Raw genomic sequence first — 24,901 nt, forward strand, 5'->3', positions numbered from 1 at the left:
AGTTTCCCCAAAGCTTATTCTGAATGGGAAAATTTCGAAATGACACCTTTAAAAACTAATCTTCACAAAGAGCAGCTTTAACCTGAATGGTCAAATTTTGCAACAGATAATTAAACACTAATATTTCCAGGCTATGTCCTGTCTTCCAAAGATAATATAAACCATATTTGTGAATTTCAGACATATTTTTCCTTTTCCTTTTCTTCTGCATAGTTTTACCTGTCCTCTTTTCTTGATTTGGCATCTAATTAGTGTTTTGAGAAAAGTGGATAAGAGAAGCACTGCCTGGAACCTACACTTTTAAAATAATCTCTGAAAGACCAGTAAGGTTTTTTTTTAAAAGAAGATTCCAAATTTGGCCTCAAAGGAAAACCAGGTCTTCTCCAATAGATCCAAAAGTCTATCAAGTGGAAGTTTCCCTGGGTGTAGCTGTTTCCTAGCTTGATATACACATGAAAGGAAAAAATACATGAAAATGCCCCCTTTCCCTTTTAAGACACTTTATAATTTATATCTCCTGACACTTGAACACATAATGTCAGGTACTATTTAGTATTATGAGGCCTGTGTTTGGTTATAAATCAGTTAATGCTTCTGTGTTAGACACATACATATAGTTCTTTGCTTGGGTTTATGTGACCAGTACTTTTTCTGTGTAGTTAAACCTTTTACAGTAATGTGTACCATGCCCTGTAGCATGTCAAGTTCATGCTTTTTCTTCCTTCCAAAGTTATTTGGCTCCTCATAAGTTCTTGAGACTCTATGTCTTTTTGTTCTATATAAAGAACTTCCTATGGTTTATTCTCTTCTTAGGAATGTGAACACTATCTTTATAGCACCATTCTTTTCCAGCAACCTTTGCAATGTAATTTCATCTCCCCCACCATTTTCCTAGATCTGTGGTATGTATGCAAAAGCTTGCTGTTTGCTTTGGATGAGACTAACAATTTAGGAATCCATGACTAGAAATAGTATACTAAGATTTTTCTTACCAGAGATGGGAATATTAACACTAGTTCAGACATGCCATTGGCTTGGTAGTAATAGAAACATTTTAAGTGGTAATGGGGAAGTAAGGTGTGGCTTCTCTGTGTTTGTTTCTTGAGAACCCTTGAAATACCTTTTTTGGAAGGAACTGAGCCATGAGTTCTCAAAAAGCACTTTTGAGAGGGATGAGTTGATCAGAACAGAGTTAGCATGCTAACTTAAATCTCTTTGACATTACAAATATTTTATCACCTGTGTGAATAGACTTCTTCAGACTGTGTGCAGTTAGCGTGGGTGAAAAGGAATCTCTAGAGAGTTGTGGAAAGCTTGGAAATACTGGAATATGACTGAGTAGAATCATAGCAACTGGTGACATTGCTTTAGTGTAGGGTCTCTTAACAAGCCCACTTTTAACTTTTAAGATTATACATTGTCTTTTCTTGGGGTAAAATTGTTAGCTGGGTACTTCACACAAATACTAGTCATTCACTTACAAATTATTTATTTAAACTTTCCTAGCCATTTTTAGAGCCATTTTGTGAGATAGATTTACTTTGCTCATTTTAAGAGGAAACCAAATGTTTGTTTTGTATTCACTTTGTTAAGTTTCTGCCCAGCCCAGTAGGTCAATATTTGTTCCTTTTCCCCTCTGAACCTTTTGGAGTCTGTTGACCATGTACAGATATATTTTCTGATCTGCAGTTTTAATGATACTTAATTTTCTGTTTTCCTTACTAATATTGTAATGGAGAAATATGGTGGGGGTTTGAGGAATATGAGAGATTTAGCCAGGGGAATTTTGAGTTAGTCTGCAGCTTCTTCCTAACTTCTGTCTTGGTGTCATGAAGAGATTATAGCTGATGATATTATGTACAAGAAAATAAACCATGTCGTTTTGAAACTGTCTTAGTCTGTTTCAAAAAGACTTCTGTAATAAAATACCAGAGGGGCTTCTATAGCAAAATACCAGAGACTTGGCTTAAACAATAGAACTTTATTTTCTCACAGTTTTGGAGACTAGAAATATGCAGTCAGGCTGCCAGCATTGGTCAGGTTCTGGTGAGAGCTCTTTTCTGGGTTTAAAGACGGCCACCTTCTTGCTTTGTGCTCACATGGCCTTTTCCTTGGTGCAAGCACGTGTAGAGAGGGAAAGAGAGAACAAGCTGTTTGGTATTTTATAAGGATACTAATCCCAGCATGAGGGCCTCACTCTTATGACCTTATTTAACCCCAATTCCTCCCCAAAGGCCTCATCCCCAAGTACTGTCATGTTGAGGGTTAAGGTTTAAACATATGAATTTTGTGGGAGTGACACAAACATTTAGTCCATAACAGAAGCGAATTGTTAGTACTTGAAATATCCAGGTTTGGATACTTCAGAGTGTGTTTTCTTTTAATTCATATATTTTTTTAATTCCAGCTTCTCATATCTATAAAATGAAAACTTCTTGGTTTGATTTTTACTCTCACCAAGTTATTATTCTCTGTTTTTTCTTCAACCTTGCAAAGAGCATTCTACATGAACCTTCTGTGTCCTCATAAATCACTCACTTCCTAACCTCTTAAAATCTGACTTCTGAACACATACTATCTGGAAGGTGAATCAAAATATCCAACTTGAAAATTTATGAACTTTTTCTCAGTTCTCACCTTCCCCTTGTGCCATTGGGCAATGTTGATGCCCTTTCTTTGGTGTATATAATATTAAATCAACCTGCTTCTTTTCTCTTTATAATGGTTTTGCCTTTTCTGTACTTGATTTCTTTTTCCTTCTTATAAATATAGGCATGACTCAAGTTTCTGTCCCTGATCTTTCTCCCTGTTTCCAGTCTCATATTTATAACTGTTTGCTGAATACTTGCACTCTAACTATCCTTCAAATACAAATGAGCAATCTGGAATTTATCATTGTTAACTATGGCTGGAAATCAATCTTCCCCTTGATTTCCCTGATTCTTTTAATGGCATGGTCATTTTCCCATTTATTTAGTCTTATTTTCTTAAATTTATCTTTGACTTCTCCCTTTCTCTTGTCCTCTATTGTCAACTACTTGTCAGGTTTAATTGGTTCTGCCATCACATTATTTTTCACCCCCTGCTGTTTGGTTTCATCTCCACTGCTTTGTTCAGTTTGTCATCATGTCATTAGACTATTTTAATAGACTCATAACCTTCTTTCATGTTTATTTCACATTGATTCACTTCCTTTTCTCCATTCTACAGTATTCAGTCAGATGAGTGTTACTAAAGTAAGGATTTGGTCATTCACTTTTTGGGAAAGTACAAATAGTTATTAAGATATGCCATAATTTGTTTCCAGTTCATCATTCTCCATTAATCTAGTACTGTTCACCCAAAGGTACCAGACTGTCCTCCAAATTTTCCTTTCCCAAATGTGGCTTGGTCCTCTTTCTTTGCTCATGCCATTCCCATTGTTTTGAATGGATTATCTCCTGTAACTCACTATGAGAATCCTCCCCATCCTTCAAGGCCTAGGTTCAAATACTGCCTCTTTCATAGGGCTTTCCTAGGTTTACCCAGTTACTTTTGTTGTCTGAACTTTGACATCCTGCTTTGTATCAAGTTATTTGTATTTATATTCATCTTTGCGTCTCCCATAATGCCTGACACACTGGGGTCACTCAATTAAGTGAGTTTTGAATGAGTGGTTGTTGAGATTGGGATGAAGTATTTTAGTAAAGAGAATTGATGGAATACAATGTTGATTCATCATAATTGGATTTTTCTTTGCTTTGAAAAATTTTAAGGTAGAAGAAAATGTAACTTTGAAAAGAGACTTACTGTTGGTTATAGTCTAAAAGAATGAAATCGGCATGCTTGGAACTTAAGCCTCCTCTTGCTGCCAGCATTATGCATTTAGAATCAAGAAACTTCTTAATCAAAGGATTATCTGAAGTCTAACTCATAAAACATGATGTCTGGCAGCAGTTTAAAAATGAGCTGTTTTTATGGAGTTGCACATGGTCTTTCTCCACACCCTTCCCTGAAGCTAATTTTTAAGAGGTGAGACTTAGAGAAGTTTGGTCATGTAATAAAATCAAAGCTGAAGAAAGACTAATGTGCTTTTCCTAAAGTAAATGCAGTATGAAAGGTTTAGCATGTTGCCTTGCATTTTCATTAGTTTTCTGTTTGGCAATATAGTTGTTGCATTGTTCAAGGAATGTATTACAGTGAAACTTAAGAGTACTTTTTCACCTTTTTCAGAATACCTTAAAGACTTCTTCCCTTCCCCACAGCAAAGCATTACAAAGACTTAATTTTTTTCACTTTCAAAATACAATCCTTGGTAGTTCACTTTTGAGTAAAAAACAGTCTTTTTTATATGGGTTTCAAATGCTGCATTGGAAAGGCGGATCAAGGTGGTGGAGTAAGAGGATATGGAGCTCATCTACTCCTAAAAACATGAAAAATAATCCACATGAGGAAAAATTCTCACTGAAAACTAACTGGAATCTGGCAGAAAAACTCCTATACAACCAAAGCTGCAAGAAAGATTCCCACATAATTGGGTAGGTCGGGAAGAAAAACATCACGCTGAGATCTCTGCCCTTAGAAGGGAACTAAGAGGAAAAGGGAGATAGCATGGGTGGACACTCACCCTGGGGAGCCACAGACTGGGCATCCCAGTTCTGGGATCCTGTGTAGAGGAGACAGGCCTCCTTGCTGCTTGGAGAACCAGTGGGACAAATAGAAAGGCTGGAGAAGCCTAGACTCCACTTGTGAGGAGTATGCAGGTACTGGCTTGCCAACAAAACACACACTTAAAAGGAGCAGAGCCAGTTGGAGCCTGACCATCAGATTCTGCTCCAGCAACTTGAGAGCAGACTCCACCCCTGACAAGGTGGTGACTGCCACTAAGTAGAGAGGAAATCTAGCCTTAGACCCTGTGCAGCCTCTAGTTCCCCCAACACCAGCCATACCCCCTATCAAGGTGATAGTGTCTGGCATACCCTGAGGAAAAATGTGGCTGGCATCTACATCAAGTTCAGCCCTCACACCAGAGACACTGGCATATACAGTCTACAGTGGGATGCTCTCAAATAAAAACATCCCTCAAGACCACAATGGATAACTGTTTCACCTAAATTCATAGAGACAGAGAACATTAAGTAAAATGATAAGGAAGAGGAACTACTCTCAAAAGAGCAAGAGAAAAACCCTGAAAAAATAAATAATGAAACAGATAATCAGTCTACCAGATAATTAATTCAAGAAGTTTATAATAAAAATGCTGAATGAATTAAGAAAGAGAACTGATCTAAGCACAGATCATTTTAACATGGAAATAGAATCCATAAAGAAGACCCAATAAAAAATAGATAATTCAACTTCTGAGATAAAAAGCACTCTAAGGCTTCCCTGGTGGTGCAGTGGTTGAGAGTCCGCCTGCCGATGCAGGGGACACGGGTTCATGCCCCAGTCCGGGAGGATTCCACGTGCTGCGGAGCGGCTGGGCCCGTGAGCCGTGGCCTCTGAGCCTGTATGTCTGGAGCCTGTGCTCCGCAACAGGAGAGGCCACAGCAGTGAGAGGCCCGCGTAACGCAAAAAAAAAGCACTCTAGAAGCAATGAATAGCAGACTGAATGACACAGAAGAATGCATAAGTGATCCAGAAGATAGAATAATGCAGATCACCCAATAAAACAACAAACAGAAAGACAAATTAAAAAAAAATGAAAGCAACATATGAGAACTTTGGGATAATATAAAACATGCCAATGTTTATATTAAAAGGGTTCCAGAAAGAGGAGAGAGAGAGACAAGGGGATCAAATATGTATTTGAAGAAATTATGACTGAAAACTTCTCAAACCTAAAGAAGGAAACAGATACCCAGATACAGAAAGTACAGAGGGTCCCAAACAAGATGAACCCAAACAAACCCACACCAAGACATATCATAATTAAAATGGCAAAATGTAGTTAAAGGTAAAGAGAGAAGTCTAAAGACAGCAATAGAAAAAGTGGCATACACAAGGGAATCCCCATAAGGCTATCAGTTGATTTCTCTGCAGAAACTTTGCAGGCCATCAAAGTCCTGAAGGGGAGAAACCTGCAACCTAGGATACTCTACCCAGCAATATTATCGTTTAGAATAGAAGGAGAGGTAAATAATTTCTCAGAGAAGCAAAAACTAAAAGAATTCAGCAATACTAAGCCTACCAGAAAAGAAATGTTGAAAGGTCTTCTCTAAATGGAAAAGAAGTAAGAATCTACAGGAAAGGGAAAATCGCAATGGGATTGGTAAATATACAGTGAGGATTGAAGATCACTTTTTAAAAATTGTAAAAGCAACTATAAATACAATAAACAGTAAAGGGATAAGCATGAAGATGTAAAATATGACCTCAAAAACACAAAATGTGTGGGAGAGGAGTAAAAAATGTAGATCTTTTAGAATGTTTGAACTTAAATGATTATCAGTTTAAAGCAAGTAGATATAATTATGGGTCAACATATATGAACCCAGTGGTAAGCACAAATCAAAACCCTATAGTAGAGGGTACTGTAAAAGAAAGGAAGAAAGGAATTCAAGCATACTACAAAAGAAAATCATCAAACCACAATGGCAGAAACAAAAAGAAGAGGAAATGAACAAAGAATTACAAAAACAACTGCAAAACAAGGAATAAAATGGCAATAAGTACATACCTATCAATAATTCCTTTAAATGTCAATGGACTAAATGCTCCGATCAAAAGACATAAGGTGGCTGACTAGATTAGAAAACAAGAGCCTTCAATATGCTGCCTACAAGAGACTCACTTCGGGGTGAAAGACCCACACAGACTGAAAGTGAGAGGATGGAAAAAGATATTTCATGCAAACAGAAACAACAAGAAAGTGGGGGTAGCAATACTCATATCAGACAAAGTAGACTTTAAGACAAAAGCTATAATGAAAGACAGAGAAGGGATAAAGGAATCAATACAAAGGATTATACAATGAAGAAGGGATCAATACAAGAAGAGAGTATTACACTCATTAAGATATACATACCCAGTATAGGAGCACCTAAATATACAAAGCAAATACTAACAGATGTAAAGGGAGAAACTGACAGTAATACAATAATAGTAGGAGGCATTAACACCCCACTGTCCTCAATGGACAGATCATCCAGACAGAAAGTCAGTAAGGCAACAGAGGTCTCAAATGACACAGTAGTAGATCACTTCGACTTAATTAATACCTACAGGATGCCACATTCCCCCCAAAATGCAGAATACACATTCTTTTGAAGTGCACATGGAACGTTCTCCAGGATAGATCACATACCAGGTTATAGAACAAGCCTCAACAAATTTAAGAGCATAGGAATTGTATCAAGCATAATTTCCAACCACAACAGTATGGAACTAGAAATCAACTACAGAAAAAAAACAGGAAAAGAACAAACATAATAGAGACTAAACAGTATGCTACTGAAAAACCAGTGGGTGAATGATGAAGTCGAAAAGGAAATTGGGAAATACCTCGAGACAAATGAAAATGAAAACACAACTTTCCAAAATCTATGGGTGCAGCAAAAGCAGTTCTAAGAGGGAAGTTTATAGTGATACAGGCCTTTCTCAAGAAACAAGAAAAATCTCAAATGACAACCTAACCACCACCTAAAAGATTTAGAAAGAGAACACACAAAGCCCAAAGTCAGGAGAAGGAAGGATATAGTAAAGATTAGAGAGGAAATAAATTAATTAGAGATAAAACAATAGAAAAGGTTAATGAAACCAAAAGATGTTTTTTGAAAAGACAAACAAAATCTATAAACCTTTAGCCAGATTCACCAAGAAGAAAAAAGGATGCAAATAAGAAATGAAAGACAATAAAACCAAAAATAAACAAATAGGACCTGTTCGAGCTTACAAGCTTTTGCACATCAAAGGAAACCGTAAGCAAAATGAAAAGACAACCTACAGAATGGGAGGAAATATTTGCAAATGATGTGACCAACAAGGGCTTAATTTCCAAAATATACAAACAGCTCATACACCTCAACCACAAAAAAAACAAACAACCCAATTGAAAAATGAGCAGAAGGCCTAAATAGACATTTCTCCAAAGAAGAAATACAGATGGCCAGTAGGCACATGAAAAGATGCTAAACATTGCTAATTATTAGAGAAATGCAAATCAGAACTACAATGAGGTACCATCTCACCCTTGTCAGAATGGCCATAATTAAAAAGTCTACAAATAACAAATGCTGGAACGGGTGTGGAGAAAAGAGAACCCTCCTACACTTTTGGTGGGAATGTAAGTTGGTGCAGCCACTGTGGAAAATAGTATGGAGGTTCCTCAGAAAACTAAAAATAGAATTATTATATGTTCCAGCAATCTCACTCCTGGGCATTATCCAGACAAACCTATAATTCAAAAAGATACATGCACCCCTATGTTCATAGCAGCACTATTCGCAATAGCCAATACCTGGAAACAACTTTCATTGACAGATGAATGGATAAAGAAGAAGTGGTACATATATACAGTGGAATACTACTCAGCCATAAAAAAGAACAAAATAATGCCACATTTGCAGCAACATGGATGCAGCTAGAGATTATCATACTAAGTGAAGTAAGTCAGAAAGAGAAAGACAAATACCATGTGATATCATTTATATGTAGAACCTAAAATATGACACAAATGAACCTATCTATGAAACAGAAACAGAATCATAGACGTAAACAGTAGACTTGTGATTACCAAGGGGGAGAGGGGTGGGAGAGGATGGATTGGGAGTTTGGGATTAGCAGATGCAAACTGGTATATATAGAATGGATAAACATTAATGTCCTACTGTGTAGCACAGGGAACTATATTTAATATCCTGTGATAAACCATAATGGAAGAGAATATGAAAAAGAATGTGTATATATGTATAACTGAGTCACTTTTCTGTACAGCAGTAATTAACACAACATTGTAAATCAACAATACTTCAATTAAAAAAATAACAAAAAACAAAACAAATTAAAAAAAAGAAATGAAAGAGGAGAAATAGCATCTGATACCACAGAGATACAGAAAATCATAAGAGAATACTATGAACAGATATATGCCAACAAATCAGACAACCTAGAACAAATGGACACATTTCTAGAAACATACTGCCTTCCAAGACTGAGTCAAGAAGAAACAGACAACTTGAACAGACCGATCACTAGAAGTGAAGTTGAGTCTATAATTTAAAAAAAAAAAAAAAAAACTCCCAGCAAACAAAAGTCCTGGACCAGATGGCTTCACAGGGGAATCCTACCAAACATATAAAGAACTTATACCTATCCTTCTTAAGCTAGTCCAAAAAATTGAGGAGGAGGGAACACTCCGAAATTCATTCTGTGAGGCCACCTGATACCAAAACCAGACAAAGACATTATAAAAAATTACAGGCCAGAATCTTTGCTGAATATAGATGCAAAAATCCTCAACAAAATACAAGCAAACGAAATCCTACAATACATAAGAAGTATCATGTACCATGATCAAGTTGGATTTATTCCAGGGTCACAAGGATAGTTCAACATACACAAAACAATGTGATACACCACATTAACAAAAGGAAAGACAAAAATCACATGATCATCTCAACAGATGCAGAAGAAGCACTTGACAAAATTCAGCATCGATTCATGATGAAAACTCCCATCAGAGTGGGTATAGAGGGAACATATCTCAACACAGTAAAGATAAAACAAACACACAGCCAACGTAATACTCAACAGTGAAAAGCTGAAAGCCTTCCTGCTGAATTCAGAAACAAGGCAAGGATGCTCACTCTCACCGCTTTTAAAATAGACGTGTGAGGTATCACCTCACACCTGTCAGAATGGCTACCATTAAAAAGTCTACAAATAACAAATGTTAGAGAGGATGCGGAGCACAGGGAACCCTTGTACACCATTGGAGGGAGTGTAAATTGGTGCAGCCACTGTGGAAAACAGTTTGGAGGTTCCTTAAAAAACTAAAAATAGAACTGCCATATGAGTCAGCAGTTCCACTCCTGGTTATATATCTGGAAGAACGAAAACACTAATTTGAAAAGACATGCACACCACAATGTTCATAGCAACACTATTTACAATAGCCAAGATTTGGAAGCAACTCAAGTGCTTGTCAGCAGATTATTGAATTAAGAAGATGTGTAGCACAGGAACTACACTCAATATCTTGTAATAACCTATAATGGAAAATCTGAAAAAATCGGTATGTATATAACTAAATTGCTTAGCTGTACACCTGAAGTTAGCACAATATTGTAAGTCAACTATAGTTAAGTGTAAAAAAGGATGTCTTGTGTATACACACACATAGAGACACATACACACACATAGAGACACATACACCAAGGAATATTACTCAGCCATAAAAGAAAAAGAAATAATGCCATTTGCAGCAATGTGGATGGGCCTAGAGAGCATTATGTTTAGACAAATACTATATGATATCACTTATATGTGGAATCTAAAAAATAATACAAATGAATATATCAATATATGCAAAACAGAAACAGACTCACAGATATAGAAAACAAACTTTCGGTTACCAAAGGAAAGAGGGAAGGGAGGAGGGACAAATTTGAGGTATGGAATTAATAGATAGATACAAACTACTATATATAAAATAGATAAGCAACAAGGATATACTGTATAGCACAGGGAACTATATCCAGTATCTTGTAATATAATGGATTATAACAAAAACACTGAATCACCATGCTGTATACCTGAAACTAACAGGATATTATAAATTAATGGTACTTCAGTAAAAAAGCATTTAAAAAGAACAAAAGCCACATTATTATAACAGGAAAACGTCCTTTGTTTCTAAAGAGAAATAAAAAGGAAAGGATAATATTTACATAAATTTGATAGACCATCCGTCTTTACTTCACTGATAATATGAAGCATGTCATTTATTATCAGCTTCCAGGTGAAATATCATATTCCTTAAAAGACAGGAAGTAAAGAAGTAGAGGAGTTATTTTAGGGTAGATGGAGTATCAAATTACTTTGGTTAGAATTTAGCCAGGGCAGAAGGTTAGTGTCTGTGTAGAGGTATTTCTCTACTTGGCATAGTTTTCATGGATATGATTTTACTTTTTCTTGAAAACTGACTGAGTATGATTTATTTATAAAATAAGTTCAGATTTACTTAGTAAATATTCATTGAGCACCTATTATATGCCAGGTACTATGTTAAGGAATAGATATCAAGATAATAGGAGACTGTACCTGCTTTTTTGTAAGTATGATAATAGAGCTATGCACTTGATTACCAATATTCCATCTTCACTTTAAACCTAAATAGTTGTGGGGCTTCCCTGGTGGCGCAGTGGTTAAGAATCCGCCTGCCAATTCAGGGGACACGGGTTCAAGCCCTGGGCCGGGAAGATCCCACATGCTGTGGAACAGCTGCGCCCATGCACCACAACTGCTGAGCCTGCGCTGTAGAGCCCACAAGCCCCAACTACTGAAGCCCGCGTGCCACAACTACTGAAGCCCAGGTGCCTAGAGCCCATGCTTCACAGCAAGGGAAGCCATCGCAATGAGAAGCTTGTGCACCGTAACGAAGAGTAGCCCCCGCTCGCCGCAACTAGAGAAAGCCCACGTGCAGCAATGAAGACCCAATGCAGCCAAAAATAAATAAATTAATTAAAAAAAAAAAAAAAAAAAACAACTGGATAGTTGTGGAAAAAAATGTTCATATGGCTCTAAGAACAATGAGAGTGAAGAAATATTCCTGTGACAACATTTCAAATTTGGGCTTTATCGTTACCTTACTTGTTGAACACTCTCTCTGCCTGCCTTCATACAAAGTGCTTAGTTACAGCTCTTTTTTTTTTTTTTTTTGCGGTACGCAGGCCTCTCACTGCTGTGGCCTCTCCCGTTGCGGAGCACAGGCTCCGGACGCGCAGGCTCAGCGGCCATGGCTCACGGGCCCAGTGGCTCCATGGCATGTGGGATCTTCCCGGACCGGGGCATGAACCCATATCCCCTGCTTCGGCAGGGGGGCTCTCAACCACTGCGCCACCAGGGAAGCCCACAGCTCATATTAAACAGTTCATATTAAAGTGATTTTGTGACCTTATAAAAACTTATATTCAGAGATAAACACACTTGTATGGTCATTATAATTAATACTCTTTATACCAGAGAATAAGGGAATTAGCAAAATAAGCCAACAAACAACAAACAAACCATGGGCTATATGTGTTTGTAAGAACCAGAAAAAGTTAAAATGATGGAAAGTTTTTTTTTTTTAATGAGTGAAATTCAAAAATGGTTATTTTGGAATTAGGAGTCCACCTTTTCTCTCTCCCTTCTTTAATAATATATAGGGCCTGTTATAACATTTTAGTTAGATGTTGCCATTGTTTCCCTATTTGTTTCTCTATTATCCTTCCCTTTCAAGATTTTAAGTTCTTTGAGAGCAAAGACTCCTAGTTGTTTTATATTCCTCATGACACCTACAGGTTACAGTGTTAAATAACTAGCAGACAGATGCTCAATACAAATTTGCTAAAACAAAGTGGATTTTTTTGTTGTCAAAAAGGACATTTCAAAAATATGATAATCAGTAATGATGATGTCAGTGTTAAGGGTGGAGTTTATCCTGTGTGGTGGGTTAAAATAGCTTCTGGTCTACAATAAGTAGAACATTTCAGTAATTTGAATTCTACAGATTCTGAATTGGCTATGTATGTATGTTTTCTTTTTGTATTGGTAGTCTCGTAATTCTTAGATATTCAAGTATATCAGAGTCTCAGATTAGTAGATGGACTTAGAATAATAATATTGATAAATGGACAGTATAGTGGGGTTGAGGAGAGGAAAAAGATGAATATGATGCTCACATAGCTCTTTCCCTTTTTCCTCTTTCTTCTTTGTTCCTCATCTTCTCCTTTGAATGTAGAAGTAAAGGGGAAAGTTATCATGCTGAACAGTTTTGAATTGGAGGATACAGGTTTTCAGTATTCTGAGGCAACCCTAATAAATTTTTTCAGTACTTAGCAGTCTGTTAGGACCCTAAGCATATTTGCTAAAGTTAACTGTGTGTAGTGATTTTTTTTTCTCTCTCATCACCTCCCTTTCTGAGCTTCCATTCATCTCTAGACTCCTATACTTTTGTGATTTTCGTTAATTAATTAGCAATTTTTAAAAATTTCATTTTATGCCAGAACATATGCCAGGTCCTGAGATAAGTTTGTAAACAAGATAGAGCCCCTGAACTCTTTCATGGGAGTATTTAATCTAATGAGAGGATAAAAACAAATTCAAGTCAGTTGTGAGTGATAAGATACTCTGAGAGTAAATAGAGAGTGCAGTGGGAGTCTAGAAGGGGGCACCTAACCCAGTCTTGATATTTAGGGAAAGTTTTATAAGAGACGATGATTTGTTTCTTGAGGGCATCATGCTGTCTCTCATCTTCTAAAGTTACCTATCACAAGAAGCTCTGTAAAATTTCCTTACTTCCTTCCCCATCTCAAAGTAATTTGCTGGTCTATTAAACCAAAACAAAATTCACACAAAGACATCATAAATGAGAACTGATCCTTCTAAGGAGCATTTACATTAATGATAGGAGTTCGTTAACAGAAATGTATTTTTAATTGATGGCATGGGTAAATGAGTAGTATATTTCTGAGCAGGAAAATCCAAGCGCAACCCACCCCTAGTCATAATAAAATAATACCTAACATTTATGAGCCCTTAGTATTTGTCAGGCATTAAGCTAAATACTTTAGGTACATTATATTCAAGTGAAATACATAAAGATAGCAAACTCTTAACCCCCACTACTCCTCTCCGTCATTGTGCACAAGTACCCGATTCTCTACAGGGACCTGGAAGAAAGTCTGCTTAAGAAGTCCAGTGGCTTAGCACAGGAAACATCAATATTAGAATCTTTCAATTCACTCATTTTCAGCCCTTTGGAAGTGAGATGAGATAACTGGGAGGGATGATTATAGCATGAAAAAAGAATATATTCAGTGCTGCAGTTGTCTTGACTTTTAAAGATTCAAAGTATGTAATTTATTTTGAAATTTCAAATGACTGTAAAGAAGGTCATCAGATGTTTATGCTTCCAAAAGTGGGTGTGCATTTTAAAGGATTCCTGTAAAACATTATTCTCTGATACTTATATTTATTGTATTATGTACTAGAAATTTATAAAGAATGGCTTTTTCCTTGATTTTATGTATTTATACCCATTCTATTTAGAGTTTTTCCTAATTAGTTGAAGGAAACAACATTAAACAAAAGAAAAATGGTTAAATTCTGATGGGTTATCTTTCTTCTGACCCCATTGCAGTTTCCTATTTTGTAGGAGTGGTGACACTGTGAATTCAAATACTGTTTAGTATTTAGTATTCTCTAGAATTGAGGTCTCACTCATTTTTTAAATGTTGAAAATTAACTTTTTTGAGATCTAATTTACATAAAATAAGATGCACTCATTTTAAGTGTACAGTTCACTAAGTCTTGACAAATGAATACTCATGTAACCATTACCTTAATTAATGTATAGAACATTTCCATCAACCCAAAAAGTTCCTTCATGTCTCTTCACAGTCATTCTTACCTCTCCACCCCAGCCTGCCCCTAGGCGACCACTAATCTGCTTTTTCTTACTAGTTTACTTTTTGCCTGTTCTACATTGGAATCATGTGGTATGTACTCTCTTTTGTATCTGCCTTGTTTTGCTTAACATGATGTTTTTGTGATTCATCCATGTTTGTTGCCTGTGTGAGTAGTTCCCTTTTTTTCTTGCTAAGTAGTATTTTATTGTAATGGCTATACCACAGTTTGTTTATCCATTTGTCTGTTGATGGACAATTGAGTTGTTTCTAGTTTTTGTCTCTTATGAGCAAAACTGCTGTGAACATTTGTTTACCAGTCTTTATGTGGACATCAGTTTTCATTTATCTTAGGAGTGAAGTTGCTGGGTCATATGTAAATATATGCTTGCCTTTATAAGAAATTTCCACCATTTTACATTCCCACCAGCAATGTATGAGAGTTCTAGTTGTTCCACATCCTTGTTAACACTTGGTATTATCAGTCTTTCAATTTTTAGCCATTCCAGTTAGTGTATAGTGGTATCTCATTATGGTTTTAATTTGCATTTTCCTGAAGACTGCAGATGTTGAGCACCTTTGCATGTGCTTATTGGCCATTGGTGTATCTTTCTTTGTCTGTTCAAATCTTTTGTCCCTTTAAAATGTGTCTTCCATTATTGGATTGTAGAGTTGTTTTTTAAAATATATGTCTGGATACAAGTGCTTTGTCAGATAATTTGTAATGTGAATATTTTCTCCCAGTCTGTGCTTGCCTTTTCATTTTCTTATCAGTGTCTTTAGGAAAGCAGCTATTTAAAATTTTGAGTCCCATTTGCCAGTTTTTTCTTTTATGGATGCATTTTGCATCCTAAAAGATCTCTGCCTATCCTAAAGTCTTGAAGCTTTTCTCCTATGTTTTCTTATGAAAAGTTCTGGCTTTTATGTTCAGGTCCATAATTTGCTGTAAGTTAATTTTTGTGTAGGGTTATAAATTAAGGTTCAAGTTCGTGTTTTCTCTTCTGGGATCCAGTTATTCTAGTTTTTCATCTGTAGTAGGCTCATACTTGTGTCATTTCATTAACAGCAAGAAATATGCATATATATTCATTAACGTGCAATCTTTAGCATTTCCTTTGTTTTGTACATCAGACTTATTTAAAAGATCATGGCTCTTTGTATAAAAATCTTAATTTTGAAGTAGTTTTTTATTTTCTAATCATCATTATACTTGTGTTAGTTTACATGTTTTACATACTGATTTTTGGTAAAACACTTAGATTCTGAAAAGCTGGAAGTATATATTAAATCTTTGGCTAACAAAGAGTTCAGGATCTTCTGATCTTGATCTACAATAAAACAGCCCTGGGCACTAATCAGGGTTCTGTTTTGGGACATCCCTATTCCTTTGGTTGTGGTCTTCTTTTTCTCACCTTGCCTTGACAATTTTTGTTTGCTATTTAACTAGAAGGAAAACAAATTCTCTGTAGGAATCAGGTAAGTATATGAAAGAAATCAAAGAGTTGGTTGAACTCACAGGTTTTTTTCTTTATCTTTCCTACTTTTTTTCTCTTTTCTTTTTATTTTTTCTACAAGCCAAAGTCTTTCTTCCCTTGGACTTTTCCTTTTCTTTCCTTTGGACTTTTTCTTTTCTTTCTCCCTTTCAGGAGAAGAGCTGCAGGTGCTCTGTAAGCACTTCCTTCTTTTTTATAGTCTGGTTTTTTTGAGTTTATTTTATTGAGAGTAAGATTGGACTTCTCTAGAGTTTACCATGGGAGTCTTCTAGCCTAATGTCCCCAAATATTTGATTATCTTGGGTTTAAACACCAGTTAGAGCACCAAAAACATAGGGAGGTGGCAGAGGATTTTATATTACAAATAAATTGCATAGATGTGAATAGGCGTTCTGTCTGTCTCCTCTCTAATACTTCATATTTTCCAGTTTGCCTTAGCTGTTTTTAATCTTGGAGCAATTCTGCTGTACCTCCCCTGTGAGAAACCAGTATATATGATTCTTTGTGATATTCTTGTATTTGTTTTGCTTATGGGGTTAGTGCTCTTATTTTTTATATGGGTTTCATGTGCTACCTTGTGTTTCTCCAGATAGACTACAGTTCATTACTAATATGTAATTATTGTCTTTTTCTCTGTTTTCTCTTTCCTTCTCTCTTTACCCTTTGGTTCTTGTGCAGGTCTTGTTCACCGTTGTGTGATCATCCAGAAGGATGACAATGGATTTGGGCTGACGGTCAGTGGAGACAATCCAGTGTTTGTACAGTCTGTCAAAGAAGGCAAGGCATTTTTAAAAACAGTTTTGTCACTTGGGAGCAAACAGAGTAAGAATAGAATAGTTTAAAAATGTCTATTGCTTAGAATAAAATAATCACATACATTACTGGTCATACGACATTATTGTGCTAGAATTGTCTCTAGTGTTACGGTTATAGGCATGAATTTACCCCAGTTGATTTTCTTTTGTACTTTATGGAAAGAAAACAGTTCTTACATTGTTTTAGAACATATGACTCCTTAGTCATGATACTTTACTCATCACCACTTAGAGAAGTTTGTGGAATTTTATTTCTTAATGGCACCAGGGATATTTGGGTAGAGACAGATTAAAGAAGTGGTTGTAGACTCAAAAATACCCATCCTTTTCTCCCAAATGACAATAATATCTTGAACTACTATTACCGTATATGGAATACTTCCTTTATCTTGGTTGCTGTAATTTGAGGTAGGTATTTTTTGTCTCCATATTACAGGTGATGTTGAGGCTTAGAGTAAAAAATAACAGAATCTGTCCATGGTCATCCAGCTAGTGAGTGGCAGAGGCAGGATTTGGACCTAAGTCTGTCTGACTTTACAATCCATGTTTTTAACCATTTTGTTACACTGCCTCTCTTTCAAGAAGATTATCAGTGAAGGTAAATGAATTACATTTTAAGAATTAATTTCTCTTACAGATGGAGCAGCCATGCGGGCTGGCGTACAGACAGGTGATCGAATCATCAAGGTAAGGAAAAGACTATTATGGAATTTATGATAGAATTAAAAAACAGCATATATTAGCCATATTTTGATTTTTTAACTTGGAATTTTATTAAAAGCTGCAGATTATATATGATGGATTTATTGACTATAAAAACTTATTTCATTCATTTTAAAATTAACATTACCCTTTACTGAAAAGCATAATAAAAGGCTTGAATAAATGGAGTCATAACTCACTGTTGTAAAGATCATATTTCTCCAACGTAATCTCTTAGCAAGAAATTCTCTTCAAAATATATTAATAAATTTGGGGAGGTGTGCCATTCCTTATCAAGCTTCCAAATGATTATTTGTTCTAAGTGAACTTTGCAGTGGTATTATGTGTATGGGTAAGTGTGAGGTGAGATGGTGCAGATGAATTTGAAGCAAGTGACTCTAGTATACCTGTGGACCTATCTGTGGAACACAATAGAGTCCAGAAACAGCCCTTAAGTTCTGATCAGTAGGGAAAAAATAGATTAGTCACTAATTACTCTTAAGACAACTGACTAATGTGATTACTTAAAATCAAATTTTACTATACAGGAAAAGACACCATGAACATATTTACAAAGAACTATCTGAAAATAAATATTTGAAATATATTACAGAATATGATATCCTTAATTGTAAAGAGCACTTTCAAATTACTAACAAAAGAATAAATAGTCTGACAGAAAAAAGGACAAAGAATTCTATCAGGCAGTTCTCCAAAGTAATTGAAATAATATATCGATGAGGATATGTCCAACCTCACTGATAAGAAAGAAGTAGAAATTAAATGATAGGTGAAAATATATTTGGTTGTCAGAAATTTTAAAGATTAATAATACACATTTGTCATAGTTTGGGTATGGTAAAATGGCTACTCTCATAAACTTGTGAATATAAATTAGGTAAAATCTGTTTGGATGGAAATTTGTGAATATGTATCAAAAGTTACATATTTTTAAAAAGTATATAACCTTTGACCACAGTTTTGCTTTTAGGAGCTTATCTAAGGTAATAGGTGTTTAAATGTGAAGTGATATGTGTACAGGAAAATTCATTTAAGCTTTATTGTATCGAAAACTTGTAAACAGTCTAAATATGCATACACTGAGGACTAAAGAAATAAATTGCATTTCACCTCCAGCTTTTAAAAAGAATAGATTAGGTCTATTTGTACCTATATTGAAAGAAATCCATAATATAATAAAACAGTGCTTTTTTTTATTTGCAGAAAAAGGCAGTTACAAAGTATATGTATGTGTGTCTGTGTATCTGGTGTGTGTATGCTAGAATATGTCTCAAAGATTAAACATCATGCTTAACAGTGGTCATCTCTGGCGGGCATGACAAGTGTACTTTTACTTCCATTTTATACCCTGATATATTTGAACTTGTAAAAATTAGTGTTACTTGCATCAGAGAAAAAATAATGTTAGATTCATGTTTGATATTTTTACCTTAATTTGTTTGGTTTAGTGGAAACTTTGGATAACACTTCCTACATTTAGCCTGTCTGAAAATTAATTTTCTTTGTAAAGGTTAGGTGATGATTGGAAAACTAATAGTAAATTGAATATTATTGTAGAAATATTGCTTATTCATCTTTTAAAAAATTTATTATGCCTTTGGAAAATCAGTGAATTTGTAATTAAAAGCAAAGGGAGTTTTTAATTTGCAAGGTTTCTTCACTGTGAAGGATTTGCAAATCTATTGCATAGTATGTTTCGTCATTTTTCATGGTGAATAAGTTTTAATGGTTATACTATCCTTTTTATTTTTTTAAACATCTTTATTGGAGTATAATTGCTTTACAATGGTGTGTTAGTTTCTGCTGTATAGCGAAGTGAATCAGCTATATGTGTACATATATACCCATATCCACCCCCCCACCCCCCCCGGCTTTGCATCTCTTTAAATCAAGGCCTTTTTTTGTGCTCAAGTTCATTTTGTTGTTGAGTATACCTTATAGAATAGTGGTAAAAGTGACTATTGAACCAAATATATATGCATTTTAATATAGTCCTGTTTACTATGTTATAATTGCTTGTATTACATATGATAATTCCTGAAGACAGTTTATCCATTGTCTCAACTAGAATTATCTGACAGACACTATTTTCATTTTCTTACAGGTGAATGGAACTCTGGTGACTCATTCAAACCATTTGGAAGTGGTGAAGCTAATCAGATGTAGGTGAATGTTATCCTCAGTTTTGTTTTCTGAAACCCTTATAGCAAAGATAAGCGAACATTTTCTGCAGTAGCCCAGATAGTAAATTTTTTAGGCTTTGTGGGTCAGATAACCTACTACTCGACTCTCATTGTAATGTGAAAGCAGCCATAGACGATGCATAAATGAATGGGTATGGCTGTGCTTCAGTAAAACTAAATATTTGCCAAAACAATCTGTGGGTTGAATTTAGTCCCTTAGCTGGAGTTTACTGACCCCTGTATTAAAGGAAAGTCTGAGGTAAAAATTCTTAATTTACTAATAACTATCTTTAGTCCACTTCATTTATGTGGTTGATTATAATGTCCTTGTTATTCTTGGTACTAATGAAAGTATATTTGAAAGAAATGCATGAGTTGACTGAAAGAGAAGAGGTTGAGAAATCAGACATAGTGGCCTGGATGAACTGAAATGGAACTTTCAAAATCATGTAGCATAATCATGTTCCCTCAGATAAGTAAATGGTTAAATAATCCAGGGGAGTGGTCTTCTGTTGGAAATCTCCAGGTTAAGAATTTGTAGTCTTCTGCATCGGACTATTCCACAGTGTAATAGACTACAATTAAGAGGTAGTTGTTTATGGCCAAGCAGAAATACTACTTTTTAATTTCATATTACTTCTTTTCATTAAGTGGACATCTTTAGAATAAACTTAATAAACAAATCCTTCTTGGCCTTATTACTGCTTAGATAAAGGAACCCGTGAATTCCTTTATCTTTTCATCAGAGTACCAGTGCTCTAAAATGATCACTTTGATCTTAGTTCTTAGCTTTAGTACATTTTAAAAAGCAATGGGATGATCAGAATTAGATCCTCATACTAGAATAAGTTTGATTACTTATTTAATGAGATTGTGATTTATGAATTTTTGTGTGCTACATAAATATGATGGTTTATGATAATATATTCCTGGTAACTAACTGTTGCAGAGTATAAAAAGATTATTTCTTTAGCTTTTTAGGTTATATATTTTACTTGTTCCAATATCAATTTTACTTAAAAAATTAAATCCTAAGTCTGTAGCAGTAGATTACATATCCAATAACAAGAGCCTAGCTAAAAACTTAAAATAAGCATAAAACACTCTGAGTATCAAAAACAGATATAAATTTGAAATGCCTAAACCCTGTGTGCTATACTTGTAGTAGAGCTCCCTCATGTCCTACTCTTCAATGCATATTCTAGACATAATAAAAGTGATTTCAAATCAAACCAGTTTAAAAACATCTAAAGAAGGGAAGGAAAGAACGAGGAAGCTATGAGAACCAAGCACATGGATAAGTCAGTGAGATATATTAGATGACTTTGTGACAGAGAGAAATATGATTGAAAAACTTTAAAAAGTGTATGTGCTTAAAATCTCCCCAGTATCACAGCATTTGTGATCATTAAGTATAAAAAAAATTTTTAGAACCCCAAACACTGTGAAATAATCACCAGCGAGTTTCATGGGAGGATTAAATTGGGAGAAAAAGTATGAAATACAATTTAAAGTTCTACTGAAAAGTCTAAGAAAAAGATTTTGTCATTAAAGGTCAATTATCTAGAAAAGTTTTTTATTTGGAAAGCATTATTTCTTCTTGATTCTAGATAACTCATGAATGTCTTTCTGGTTATGGGTAATTTTGCTTTCCATAGTTGTTTCCCAGTAAAATGCCTAGTGAATTTGTCTTCTCCAAATTTTTAAAATTAAAACTCACTACTTATTTGTTGTGGGTTTTTTTTTCTGGTTTTTGTCGGATATTTTTGTCACACTCATTTTTTAAAGTTAATTTAAAATTGCATTATTACAGAAAATTAGTTAAACCTTGTCTAATTAGTATCATCTTAATATGGTGATTTTTAAAATTTGCATTTGAGAAATTGATTGAACATAGCCATTAGTAGATACTTGATAATATCTCATTCTTCTCTAAATTAAAAAAAAAATTACTGGGGTTATAAATCTTACTTGCTTTTAAGTAATATCTGACCTTATGAGTAGGTAATTTGCTGTCTGAAAATTGCATTGTTCTTTTAGAATTTTAGGGGAGTCATAAAAGAGAAATGACAAATAGGATTCTTTTTCTGTGGAGAAATGATTAGCAGATGATGACATTTTCTCATATAACTGGATCTTTTAGAACTATCAAAGATTAAGTAGTAAAAATTTTTTGACGATGTTATTTTCCCTTCCCTCCCCTTTCTTCCATCTGCCCACCCCAAGCGGGTTCCTATGTAGCTCTCACTGTTCAGGGACGCCCACCTGGGTCGCCCCAGTTTCCACTTGCTGATTCTGAAGTAGAGCCATCAGTCGTTGGACATATGTCTCCCATCATGACATCCCCTCATTCACCTGGAGCATCTGGGAATATGGAGAGAATTACTAGTCCTGTGCTCATGGGGGTAAGAGTGGGAAGACGTCTTTGTAAATGCTCAGTTGTATAATAATGCCTTTGCTTTATGTTGAGTTTCAAAGTGTTGAGTTGATAAACAAATTTAAGTTTAAGATTTTAGAAAATAACTTGCTGATAAAAATAATTACCTAATAATTTGGAATGATTACAGGGTATTGGGATAGCAGATTTAATTCAACAAATATTTAACACCTACCATATACAAAACAGGGTGCCACCCACAAAAATGTAATTAAGATATCCTATGTTCAAGGTCCTTTGTTATGTTATCTTAGAATATATACTCTAAGAGGACAAGGGTTTTTTTGTTTATTTTATTTATTGTTGTGTCCCCAGAGCCTCAAATATTGCTTGGTATATATAGTACTAAGTACTTAATAAACCTTTGTTGTTTGAGATTGAATCAAGAATATACAAGTAATTTTACTATAAAGGCAGCTGTAGACATTATGAGAAGGAAAATATTAAGTTCTATGAGATTTCAAAGGAGGGAGAAAGCACATCTAGTTGTGATAAGGAACGACTTTATGGAAAGCTATTATTTGAATTGAGCCTTGAAAAACAGGTAACATTCTAATGGTGGCAGTAGGGAAGAAGGCAACCCAGGTAGAGGAAGTAGGATTAACAGAGGTAAAGAGCCAAGAAAGCATCAAGTATTTTGGGGAAATAGCCAGGACTCTTGTTTGGCTGGTGCCCATTAAAGATTTATGAAGTAGGAGATGAGCTAGAAAAAAGTAAGACTATTTATTTAGAAAAGTCACAACTGTGAGGCTAATTTACATGTAACTGAATGGGCAGTAAGAATATATTACAAATTTTTTGAGGAAGAGAGTGATGTGATTATAACAGGATTTTAGGAAGACTTATTTGATAAAATATTATAGGGTTGTAAAACAAGGAGAAATGACAGGAGATGAATTAGGGATCTGTCTTAATACTTCAGGTAGGAAATACTGGGAATTTGAACCATGCACGGGGGTCGATAGTAAAAATCCAAAGGAGGGAAAGTGTAAGATATTATTCTTTTTTTCTTTCTTTTTTTAAAAAAAATTATTTATTTATTTTTGTCTGCATTGGGTCTTTGTTGCTGTGCTTAGGCTTCCTCTAGTTGCGGTGAGTGGGGACTGCTCTTTGTTGCGGTGTGCAGGCTTCTCATCGTGGTGGCTTCTCATTGCGGAGCATGGGCTCTAGGCGCGCGGGCTTCAGTAGTTGTAGCATGCAGGCTCAGTAGTTGTGGATCACGGGCTGTATAGCGCAGGCTCAGCAGTTGTGGCACACGGGCTTAGTTGCTCCGTGGCATATGGGATCTTCGTGGACCAGGGCTCGAACCCGTGTCCCCTGCATTGGCAGGCAGATTCTTAACCACTGCACCACCAGGGAAGCCCAAGATATTAGTCTTACACTTAAAGCAACTTCATTTCTTCAACTAATATCAATATTTAATGTTTTTTGAACCTAGTTTAGCAAAAGTGAAAAAGAAGAGTTGACATTTCCCTGTAACCTTTTATCTTTAAGTGTCATGTCTAAAAGTTTGTCTTCATAACCACCAGAAATAAAGAAAATCCTGATAGGTATTGAAAATTGGAGCTGAGACGTAACATTGTATGACTCATTTTCGATACTTAGCTTCACTTTCCTTGTATTGGTTCCTGTTTTTTTGTTTGTTTTTTTATCTTTTTCTAGGAGGAAAACAATGTGGTTCATAACCAGAAAGTAGAAATTCTGAGAAAAATGTTACAGAAAGAACAGGAACGGCTACAGGTACTAAGTTAGAAATGGGGCTGTTTTATAGGCCAGTAAAAACGTGAGTGGGCATAGTTGAGTTGATATTTATTATAATCATAATTAAGCACTATTGTAATCAACGCCATCAGCTATTTTATTAAGAATAGACTTAAAAGATTTTCTTGACATAAGTAATTAATTCTTGAAATATTTTTATAACTTTTCAGTTATTGCAGGAAGATTACAGCCGAACACCTGCCCAAAGATTGCTAAAAGAGATCCAAGAGGCCAAGAAACACATTCCTCAACTGCAAGAGCAGTTATCCAAAGCCACAGGCTCTGCTCAGGTAGCATCACTATTAAAAGTGCTACCCAACCTTTTGCAGGAGAATTTTCTTCTGGGAATGTGTCAGAGTGTTGCAGTTGCCTTTTTTAAAAGTTATTTTTTCTAGCATAGGCCAACAGGATGTCCTGTGTTGGATGTTACAGAAATAATGATTAAGTAAAAGAAATGTGGGCTTCTGATTGTTTGCTTGCTTATGATATCATGCTTCTTTGTTCCACAGTAATTTTAGAAAGAATTGAGTGTTTTTGCTTTGATATCACAAATTACAAAAATATATTTAGATACATATATTCACATTTTTGAGATTTATTCTGCCATTGTAAAACAGAACAGCAGTTATGTTTTTAAGTAGGGACGTATGATTTTTCTTATTTAATCTGCACAACACCCTTTGAGATGAGATGTTACTGTTGTTTCCCCCCATTTTACATAAACACTTAGAGAAACTCAGAGAAATTAAATAACTTATCTGAGGTCATGTAGCTCAAACGTGATGGAACTGGTATTTAAACCCAGTCTGATGAATTCAAAGCACATTCATATTAATAACTATTTTTATTCTAATTTTAAAATAGATTTCAATAGATTTGCTATATAGATATGTTTTGAAGA

The 24,901-nt window shown here is 35.2% G+C and overlaps 1 protein-coding gene across 6 annotated transcripts in view; it reads left to right on the forward strand.

The window, feature by feature from the left end:
• ARHGEF12 (Rho guanine nucleotide exchange factor 12) overlaps positions 1 to 24,901 on the forward strand; it is a 139,905-nt gene that overhangs the window by 66,787 nt on the left and 48,217 nt on the right. For 4 of the 6 annotated variants that reach the window (XM_059067872.2, XM_059067871.2, XM_067039147.1 and 1 more), the window contains 6 exons: positions 16,760 to 16,858; positions 17,534 to 17,583; positions 19,724 to 19,781; positions 22,029 to 22,207; positions 23,902 to 23,979; positions 24,171 to 24,290. In XM_059067872.2, coding sequence (XP_058923855.1) covers positions 16,760 to 16,858; positions 17,534 to 17,583; positions 19,724 to 19,781; positions 22,029 to 22,207; positions 23,902 to 23,979; positions 24,171 to 24,290 — 584 coding nt within the window. The remainder of the gene's footprint in view (positions 1 to 16,759; positions 16,859 to 17,533; positions 17,584 to 19,723; positions 19,782 to 22,028; positions 22,208 to 23,901; positions 23,980 to 24,170; positions 24,291 to 24,901) is intronic. The other 2 variants (XM_067039149.1, XM_067039150.1) reach the window with 1 other exon arrangement.

The sequence above is a fragment of the Kogia breviceps genome, chromosome 7 (genome assembly GCF_026419965.1).
Source record: "Kogia breviceps isolate mKogBre1 chromosome 7, mKogBre1 haplotype 1, whole genome shotgun sequence".
Classification (NCBI taxonomy): Eukaryota; Metazoa; Chordata; class Mammalia; order Artiodactyla; family Physeteridae; genus Kogia; species Kogia breviceps.